Source organism: Fringilla coelebs (genome assembly GCF_963513975.1).
Source record: "Fringilla coelebs genome assembly, chromosome: 1".
NCBI classification, from domain to species: Eukaryota; Metazoa; Chordata; class Aves; order Passeriformes; family Fringillidae; genus Fringilla; species Fringilla coelebs.
Window position 1 is genome coordinate 119,059,940 of NC_140028.1, and position 11,111 is coordinate 119,071,050.

At 42.4% G+C, this 11,111-nt stretch overlaps 1 protein-coding gene across 1 annotated transcript in view; it reads right to left on the bottom strand.

The window, feature by feature from the left end:
* The window catches only part of CREB5 (cAMP responsive element binding protein 5), a gene marked incomplete at both ends in the record, with an annotated part of 250,314 nt that extends 240,629 nt beyond the window's left edge, over nt 1-9,685 (bottom strand). The window contains one exon of the mRNA XM_084226765.1: nt 9,643-9,685. Coding sequence (XP_084082891.1) covers nt 9,643-9,645 — 3 coding nt within the window. The remainder of the gene's footprint in view (nt 1-9,642) is intronic.
* Between the last annotated feature and the right edge of the window lie 1,426 nt (nt 9,686-11,111).

The window sequence follows — 11,111 nt, forward strand, 5'->3', positions numbered from 1 at the left end:
CTTTGCTTGCAAGGCATCCTCAGTACATTTAAGCTATCTGACACCAACATAGCAAATTCAAATTTAAAAATAAAATCAAATCTATTTTCATGACTAGCTTGATAAAACAGTCATCATCATGCCTCTTATTGTCCGCATCATAAATTAATTTAGAATTAATTACAATGCTGAAAATATTTCTTCTAAGCTCCTTCTGCGCCTAAAAGCTTTCAGCCTGCTGAAAAGCTTTTGGCTGGTAGTGCACTGACTCAAAACTCTGAAATGAAAACTGGAAGACTGACAGCCTAGAAATAGGCTGTCTCAATATTTTGGAATAGCAACTTTTTGGCAAGAAAATTTGTATAGAATCAGACAACACGAGAGAGAAAATACAGCATGTGGCATCCTGACTGCTACAGAGGGAGCAATGCTTCCCAGTGTTTCCCTGTGTATCCTGCAAGCTCCACTCAATTCAGATAATCCAGTAAGAGGTTCAAGTGTAAGGCCACCGCATAGCAGTAAAATAAATTATCTGGAACTCCTAAATTTTAGGGTATTATTAAGTTGGTTGACTCATCTGGGATCCATTGACTTTAACTGTTCCTGTTAAAAACAGACCACTATAATTTTTGCTGAGGAGCAAAGGAAAAAAGTTGGGGGGGTATGCGGATAGGTGATAGCTTATTTTTCACAGCACCCATTTGACTACGCATAGATGCATTCATTAATCCCAAAGCTTTTTAACTTAACACTAGGGAATACTAAATCATTCTTGATAATATTAAAGGTCACTTTCAAAAGAATAAAATTCCCTATTTTCTGTAATGTAATGTAATGGAGGCCAGAAATGTTTTTCTCCAAAGCAGGATTTTTGTACCATTAAGGTATATGCAGAACTCTTCACGCTGAAGGACTCCTTGAAGGCTACGGAATTAGAGCACATATTTTTTTAGCTCTCTGTTGAAGAGCTGAAGCATATCTTAATTTTTAGCAAAGAGAGCTTTACTCCCAAGAACTTGTTAGCAGTTTGAATTAATGAAGAATTAAGTTTCATCTCAGCAGTTTTACTAAACTTTGGAGAAAAGGTGCCCAATGACACTAGTCCCTGAGTGCCCTGAGCAACCATTGACCTCAGTGGGAATTGAGATTGCTCCTACTTTTGATTGACACAGCACCTTGCAGAATTAGATCCAATCCTCTTCCCTTCCTCCTAAGAGTATGTTTTTCCCCATTAGCCTTCTAATTTTTATTTTGCTTTAACCGGAGATGAAATGAATGTAGATGTTTTGGTGCTGACAACCTCCCTGTCAAATTATATATTGACTTCTCATGCTAAAACTTGTTTGTTTTCACACCATCATCACTGATGATCTCAGCACAGCAGCGCTTCGAGAATAATGGTTTAGTCAAACGCAAAGCCAGCAGAAGGAACATAAAACAATGTGTGCTTATATAGGGCCTACATAAATAGTGCTTTTTAAAAATGTTTGGCAATGAAATAATAGTTGTGGGTTTGTTTCATTTTTTTTTTTTTTTAATAAATTAACCTCTGGATTGTTGGGGATCCAGAGGCTTTGCACACGAGAGTGGTTATAGGGCCTAAAAATATTTGTTATAGTTCTCACAAAAGAATATACACAGAAGATGCCCTTTGTGTGCCATTAATAATCAACCATGGGCCATACCATCACTCCACACAGTTTCAGAGAAGTCAAGCAATTTATACCAATTTCAAAAGAAACAGAGCTGACCCCACATATGCTGGCCCAAATGAAGAAAATTGGAAGCAAGTACATGATTAGGGCTGGGCAAAGTGTGGGTTGTACACTGGACACTGTTTTATCACTCTTTATGCTCTTTACACATTTATCACTCTTTACAATGTTTTTCTTTACTCAAAATTCCCTGTTTATTGCTGTTTAAAAAACAAAATCAGAGCAGCTCAGGCAGTGATGACATTTTTCCCCCCATTTCTCAAAGACTTTGCTCCCGCTCTCAGACCAGCTTGGGAGCTATGCAAGATGCCTGAGTGGCCTGGGTGTTGTTTTCTGCAGTGCTGCAAATACTCCAATTTATTAAAACTGCCGAGCCACACTGCCTCCTCGCTTCTTTCGCCCTCTATTGCCTCTTTTTTTTCAAATACTGAAAGAAAACCTAAAACCTCCACATATAAAATGTGACTGAAGTCTAAGGTGTTACTTCCAATTCACAGCTGCGTCGTTAATCGTGGAAGTGCACATCATATTTAGGAGCAGAATTATATCCTGCCACGTTTAACTGAAAAGCTTGGTGGGCTTTTTCACGTTGTGCAAGCCTGAGGCCGAAGTGGTGACTGTCACAGCCAAAGAGACACAGACAGATAGATGATGGAGAGTGCAGACTGCGCACCCACACATAAAGCGCGTGAGAGGAAGGAGAGTGCACGGAAGGAATATTAATTGAGCAGAAAATAAGTATTCTCAATATCCCCCTGCCCCCTTAAAAAGTAGCCACAAGATGAGGAGAGCTGCAAACGTGTTCATCTTGGGGAAACAGCGGTCCTTAACGTGACATGTAAGGCTATTACTTTAATAATGGGATTTGCACAGCGCACAACTGATAGGCTATGTGCAGAATAGACCCCGTGAATCTAATTTTCTTTTCAATGAGTATTATTGCTGTTGGTAACTCCAAAGATTTCTATAGAGTTGCTCCAGATTTGTATCAGGGTGAGTGGAGATTAGGCTCTACTATGATATTTTTTAAATCCACAAGAATGTAATTCTACTTACCCAGTCATAAAACCCCTGGCTCTTTTGATCCTTTCTACTTTCATAGCAAATTATTTACAGAAGCTTGTCTTTTACAGATTCTCATCAAAATAGTTAGATTACTGCTTTCTCTCACTTTTTGTGATAAACCATCAATTACTCAAATTTAACCCATTTTCATGCCTGAGTCCATGTACTGCTTTACTAGCGCTGAAGAATGAAAGGGCAGTACAGGAATTGTAGAAAGCGGTTTAAGTTTTACATCATTCATTTTGTTCTCCCACTGCGTTTTTAAAATACTTTACTGTCACACATCCAGTAAAAGAAATTTACACTGGCCGTATTTAATAACAGATATAAAACAACTTTTAAGTGCTACACTGATACACTTAAGGATATGGAAGTAAGAAAAGAAGGAAAATTCCTTAACTTGTTTTTTAACTACAGAATCTCTTCCCTCATTTTGTTCACTCTAGAAAATTATGGAAGTCTCTACAGATGTTGATCTTGATCTCTTCAACCCTTAAGAAAAATATGCAAATGCCATTCCCCCCTGCCCAAATCATTGACAGCAAAATAAGGTTTTTTTTAAGTTACAAAAAATGAAGTTGATGTCGTGATTGAAATTATCACAAACCCTTAACCAAAATTTCTTCCTAAAGCATTCATTCAGTAATGAAGCTAAACAATAGGTAGGAAAAGCTAGCCCTGAACAAAGCAATTGATGATCTGTTTCTACTCCATTGCTTCACTTTTAGTTTTTACAATCATCCTGAGAAAAGAAGTTTCCTATAAGTAAGATACTGGCAAGCCCAAATTTCTAACACAGACAGTACCAGGTCACCTTTGGAGTTCCTGCTGGGCACCTAAAAAAGAATTGTGATAAACTCATTCACTGACTTGACCAGAACCAAAAGCAGATGTAACCAAACCAATTTCCTAAAGTTAATTCAGAGTAGTACCTATGGAGGTATGATTTACTATTACAGAATCATGGAACTGTTGAAGTTAGAAAAGTCCTTAAGATCATCAAGTTGAGCCATTACCCCAACACTACCAAATCTGCTACAAAACCATGTCCCCTACTGCCACATCTACACATCTTGTAATTACAATTACCTCTAGGGATGGTGATTCAACCATTTCCCAGGACAGCCTATTCCAATGCTTGACAACCCTTTCAGTGAAGAAATTTTTCCTAATATGCAAGTTAAACCTCTTCTGGCAACTTGAGACCATTCATAATTTAAAGCTCTGTACCTAATAACAGAGCATTGCTGTTGAATAAAGGTTTTCTGGAAAGTTAAATGAGAGGAATATTTGGACTGGGAATGATTGCAAACTAGTTCAGCCGTGACTGAATTACTGGCAGCTGGTTTGCAGCATCAGTGCATGACCAAGTGACCTACTAATATCTTCATCCATATCTTGGAGCATTTACTTAGGCAGAATATTACTCTACAGGTAGTATTTTCTGCACTCCAGAACTGGAAGATTTAAAAGACAGAAAGGGAAAAAAAAGAGAGAGGGAGTACAATACACTAACATCTCAATTAATTGCTTACTGTTACAGCTGCTCTATACTACGCATCCCAAATCCAATCTCAGATTCTGTTTATTATGCTACAGAGCCCCCTGTGTTGAGCATATTAACTAGCATTCCTTACATTAGACCAGCAGGGGAAAAAAACCCTCAGGAGTTCGATCGAGGAGCCCCTGGTCCAGGCTGATTTCCTTGAAAACATAAATTAGTTTCTGGGTACTTGCAAACAACCCAGAAAAAGGTGGTGTTGAACAATGCTGCCTTACACGCAATGAGAGAGTAACTAAAGGCACAAGCCCACAAAGTAAACAGGAAAAAAGGCAGCTTCCTCTAAATGAGGAAATATCAGCCAAATTAATTACATATCTCTAAAGTATTAACTTTAGGCAGTGTATTTAGGGATGACTAGTTTGAACTCAGTACATCCCTGGACAAAAGCCATTAAAATACAAAAACATACAGAGATTGGAACCAGACATTTCAACTGCATTGAAATGGTGTGGTTAAGTGGTGGCACACAAAGACAAGGCCCTTAGGAAGGAAAGAAGCTGAGATGAGAGAAAAGCAAGCTGCTTGATAAAACCCTACAAAGGTTAAAAAGGCTGCAGGAACTATTGTAGAGTTTATGTGTGGTAGAAAGCTGCAGGTGAGGTCAAACCATGCCCAATTCCTAAGCTAGCAGAGGTCTCAGTACCCCAGTAAGAGCAATGAAAACATTCAGAGCTAAAGAAAAGCAGAATCAGCTGGCAAAGGTAAGTGAGGATTTACAAGGTTTTTTTCCCCAATTAAATTCAAATTTCATTCCTTCTGGCTTCTTCTAAAGATGTTACCATTTTTATCACCCACAAAGCGGAGACTTCTGGACAAGCAGGGCTTCACCCCAACGCCTTAAAATCACTTTACGTGGCAGGGCGGCACAACAGTGACATGAGCTGTCTCAAAGGAAGAGATTATTAAAACCACACACCTACACAAACACTGCTGGTGACAATGTTTCAAGGCATTTATTCTGGAGAAGTGTGTGGGACCGGCTTCTTGAACAAATTCTCAAAAAAGTATAAGGCGGAAACAAGAACCAAAAGCAAAACATCTTTTAAGCTAAGGAAATTGTTGTAAGCTTTCAATGTTTTACTTTGAAAATCCTACAGCCTTCAGCAAAATCCTTGGAAAATCTCTAGTGTTTATGAAATAGCATTTGATATCACAACCTAAAAACCTACAAACCAGTGCAACCAACCCTTTCCTAACTCTCTAAGGGCAAACAACACCTGCATTTCCCATGCAACAGCTAGTAAAGAAATGCTGACTCTCGGTAATTTTAATTACACACTAAAATAACACCTTTATGAAAAATAGTAGATTAAGTATTATTTTAGAATATCAATGTTGCCCTATCAACCTGAGCCATAACAGGAGCAAAACAATCAATGCACAAACTAACACAAGAGCTCCACGGATGTAAAAAAACACAAGAGCTTATCTACTTCAACAAGTATTTTCATCACATATCCAAAACAATAATTTTATGTATGTTATGTTGTGCTTGTTATGTATACCTGAGACTATTTAAATAATTTATTTGATTGTATATGTAACCAAACAAAAATATTTTCATAACAGGATTTTGTTTTTATATGTCAAGTCTATAGAAGTTAATTTCTGTACTTAATGCTGTAACATAGTTAAAGTTAAAATCCAGCATGATAACATATTGTCTGAGATCACTGTTTTGTCTGTGGCCAAGAATACTACACCTTCAGAATTGTAAATTAGCATAGTAATATGACTTTTGGTAGAAGAAAAAATATGTTTTCATAGCTCTTATTCTAAACTGTTGCTTTAAATTTGTGATCAACTTCGATCATTTCTCAAGGCAGAGAAATGCAAAAGCCCTAAAAGTTCTTTTTTAAGGCTAGAGCCCTAAAAGCTCTGGAGCATTATCATTTGCTGAGATAATTTACCAAGAAATAGGGGGTTGGGGATAGAGGAGGGGGGAACAGGGGTTGAATAGCTTGCAGCATGAAGAGAGGACAAATCAACAGAAATTGTTTGAGATATTGCAGAGTGACCTACCAAGCTCTCTGATAGGCCCTGAAGTTAGTACTTAGGACTGACAGAGTCTCAAAGTATTTTAAATATTTCCACTGAGACTCCTATGTATTTGTATCAATGAAAGTTTACACATGAGAGATTAAGCCAAAAAGGCTGGCTTAGTTATGTATGTCTGCCTATTAATTTGATTAGCATGAGATAACAAAAACAGAATCAAAGCAAAAGAATCACCTAGACCTGTGAAGCAGAACTGATTTATACATCTGCTTTTCCAGCAACTGCGTAGAGTAGAGTATTCCTGCAATAAGTTACAAGAAAAATCAGTGTTCGCGGGCCTTGAGAAAAAAAACAGTTTGTTCCAGTTAATAAATCATATGGTCCTTAATAATAATTTTTAAATGTTTGAAGTGAAAACAGTTTTGTTCTTCTTTTATTGCAAAATCTTGTCCTGAAATGGTTTTCTCATAATAGAGAGTTTATAAGAAAGACGGTCGCTGGAGTTAAAATTAAAGCTAATAATACATAGACGTAGGTATAAACCATCAAAGCAACAGGTTTACAGGAAATCCAGAAAGTTAACTAATGACAGAAATTAGAGACACGGGAGGACAAAAAGTAGAGGAAAAGCCCTTGACTAAAAAAAATGTTTTAAAAGCAACAACAACCTTGCGAGAATTCTAATATTTAAGATCCTCATACCCTGATTAGGAGCACAGAGACAGGTTTTTAGAGGGGGCCACAAGGAGACAAGTTAATAACCCAGTTTCAAATCATCCTGCAAGCCTTACTGAGCTCAGAGAGATTCTGCCCACACAGAGTTGAAAGGTTTAGTATGTAAGAGCTGCCTTCTGACGGCACGGGGAGATACCTCTCTCTTATCAACTCCAGAGTGAACTCTAGCTCTCACAGCAACGATCTTTCACAGAAGATTCCTCGGCAGTGAACAGGATAAATGTGAGTGCAGCACATTTTAGATTCTCAGTGTGAGGAAGTGAATATCAAATTTAAAAAGCACCTATTACTCTTTATCTGTGTAAGTCATTCTGCTAAGTGGTGATATAAATAAAATTACATGTACAATCTCGCTTCTATCTTCTCTTTAAATGTATATACATGGTTTCTTTCCCCTTACATTCCCTGGGTTAAATTAGCAGAAGAAGAGTGTGATAAATTGAAGCTGAAACTATAAATGGGTGTTTTGGAAGGGGGAAAGGTTTCCTCTTGTTATAAATGTGTAAACTTTTAAAAATATTGCAATTTTAAATCCTGGAAAAATGCCATCCAATATTCACAACTGGCAGACAGCGCTTATTACCTTTTTTATATGCTACTACAAAACTTTTTGATTTTAAACATTAGCCCAACTATTCCTAAGAGTCTCCAATTAAAGATGTAACAATAGGAGACTACAGCCATTTCTTTTTCATGCCATAAATTCATTATTTCTATTTCCTGTTTCACTCAAGTGTTTCTTTTAAAGTTTTGAAACTTTGATGATCTCCACAGTTGAAACCAAACATAAATCCCATGCTAGCTATTGGAACAAAGGAAACCCCCAAGTCTATCGACAGCAGTGGATGCCACTTCTTCCCAAGCCATATATAATTAAGAGTAATGAAAAATCCCTGGTTAGTTATCATAAAAACAGGCTCCTTACCATAATCTGTAAAGCACAGTCAGGTCCAAGTTGTTTTGTTCAACCACCACACCAACTGTTCCTTCTTTTTAGTGACTTATTTAAAAGAAAGAAAAACATTCACTTTGCCAGTTATAGCTGGGGGAAAAACTCCCAAAGAGCTTTCAGGCTTCATTAATTAGGACCATCAGAACTGTACTTCATTTAAGCAGCACAAAACAGTGCAATCAAGAGTTATGTCCCGGGCTGTAGCTATCTGCCCCTCTTTCATTCTCTTCTTCTTTCTCTCACCATCTCTTTCAGTAAATAAGACTAATTTTTCCAGCAGCCTTTAACTCCCTAGATTAACTGAAGTGGAAAATGTGACTACAAACCCATAGCACTGTCTAGCCTCCAACCCAGCACAGAATCAACGTTGTTGTAAGTGTTGAAGGACACCTAGCAAGCTGCTACTTGCTAAGTTCATAACCCAGAAGTGTACATTCACTCACAACAGGACTGCGCCATCTAGTCAGCTGCCAGCAGCAGGCTTTGGGAGCAGATGCCTCGGGATGCAGGGCTTTAGCCCTTGGGAATGTTCAGTTTCTTACAGATTCAATTGTGGTGTGGGGTTTTTTTTAATAAAATATCACTACTGAGATAATCCACATCTAGTTGATATGGGAAAATTTAGGCTATAATAGCGCAGCAAACTTCTACATCTATCTTTGATTTACAAGATAAAAGCAACTTTTAAATTAAAGAGCCTTTCTGCTAATAGAGCTTATTATGCCAGAGACAGGAATGATTTTCCTAGAAAGTTGTCCCTGTGTGCATGCCTATTATCTTTGCTTTCCCCCTTCCACTAATGAGCATTTATCTAAAGAGCCTGTTAATCCTCTGATGTGTGCTTCTGGTCAGAGGTAACAGTTTGAATAAAACCACTAATCACTTATCACTAATCACTGATCATTAATCACACTTTTCCCTAGTGCTTTGCGACCTGTACAGCTCCCTTTAGGATTAAGGAGTCACAAATAAGGAGTTTAGCCATTTTTTATTAAGAATTTCAAGCTTTTGATACCGACAACCTCATTCGCCACATGAAAGTTACAAAACACTGAGCAGGGACTTTCACCACTGTACACTTTTATACTGAAAATAAACAGTACCTTTATGGAAGCATTCCGCCTTCAGCAAAATTCCCACAAATTACCCTACGTTTTTGCATTCAGCTCTCACTTTCTACCTCTCAGTTTTCTTTCAGTCCAGTTTCTGGATTATCCCTACATATCTCTTACAAGAAAGTTTTCCTACACCACTGTTCCTTGATGCAGTGCTGCTTGTCCAAATGGGCAGACAAGGAAAGTCTGGTGCACACCAGCGGGTGAATCTTTCTTTAAAAACTGCAGTCTTAAGAAAAGCTCTAGTAAGATGCTTCAAAGTAATTCTTATTCTTCTGTTCAAGCTTCAATTTCATCTAGCTAAGCACTGTTTCGTACTGATAATATATGGAAATCTTCTAATCTTGCTGCTTAAGTCACTTCTCATATCAGTCTGGATTTAAAAAAAAAGGAAAAAAGAAAAACCAAACAACATATGGACATTTCATTTTCCTTTATTCCTACCCCCATCTCTGAAACTACCTCTCTCTTTCCAATTATAAAGCTTATATTGAGCCCTGGAGATGAAGGATCACTCACCATGCTGGGACATAAATAATAGAGGAGGCAGAGTTTAGCAAGTATTCCCCTTACACTCCTGCAGCTCTTATCGTCCTGAAAACTTCGCTGGGGAGAGAGAGACCCCTGTAAGAGAGGACAGCAGCGGGCGGACGCGGAACTGGGGGCGGGGGGGATGATGAGCGGGGTAGAGGGGCTGTAAAGGGAGACGAAGACTCCAGAGAGGGGACCTTGTCAACACTCGCCCCCTCCCCGCACCCGAGGGCATCAGAAGCGGAGCATCAGCCCCGCACCGGCCCGCAGCATGACGTAAGGGCCGGCAGCAGCCCGGCACCCGGGGTGTCTCGCGGGGAGAGCGGCCGCGCACCACCCCGCGCACCGCTCCGCGGCCACCGCCGGCTGCTCCCGGCTCGCTGGGAAGCACGGCCGCCGCCGCGAAACTTATCCAGAAGTTTTGGGGGCGGCGGGGAGAGAGGATGGCGGGGCAGCGCGCCGCCGAGCTGTCATCGCCGGGAGCCGTCCAGCCCGCCGCGGGCGCGGGGACTCCTCGTTCGCTCCGCCGTGAGCTGCCCACCCGCTCGCTCCGCTCGGGGCAGCGCCAGCGGGGTGCTGCTTGCGCTCCGCGGCAGCCGCCGCATCTCATCCCATCCCAGCCCGTCCCGGGAAGCAGCGCTCAGACTTCCCAAACTCCCTGAAGTGCGGACGGGGAGTCCGGCTTCCCCGCGTCTCGGCGACCGCGCGCTCCCGCCCCCGCCGCTCTGCCCTGCCCTGCCCTCCGCGGGACGCGGGGTCGCTCACGCCCCTCTCCCCGAGCACGGCGGGGACGCGGGAGCGGCGGGACCCCGCGACCGCGACGGAGACCGGCGCTGCCGCCTCCGGAGCAGATGCGGTGGCGGAGGGCAGAGCCCCTGCAGCCGCAGGCTGCCCCTTCCCCAGCCGCGCACCCGGCGCTGCTGATGCGCTCGGCTCCGTGCGGGGCGCGCTGCGGGGCGCGCCGCGCGCCGCGCCGGGCGCCTTCCCGGGGCAGCCCCGTATTTTTAGGAACTTACCGCCCGGCGCGGCGGGGACGGGACCGGCAGCGCGGCCGGAGGAACCACGTTGGACTGAGGGACGGTTACAATACGTTCTATTTAGAGAAGCATTACATCACCCTCCGTGACGTCACGTGGGATTCCTGAACTTCTAAATCATTGCGGTCCGTGCCGGGCGGGGGGGGGGGCCGGGAGCGCGGGGCGGGGGCGCGGCCTCGGGCGGTCCCGCCTCCGCGGGGTGCGGGGAGGAGCGGAGCGGAGCGGAGCCGGGGTGAGTCAGCCTGGCAGCGGCGGCCCGCCCCCCGCGTCCCGGGCAGCCGCGGGCTCCGGCACCGATGCCCGGGCGGGAAGGGGCGCAGCCGGGCCGGGGCGGCGGCTGCCAGGGGAAACCGGTCTCCTGGCCGTGCCGAGCTCCGGCAGGCGAGCAGCCTCTGCTGGGTGACTGGCCCGCGCTCACTT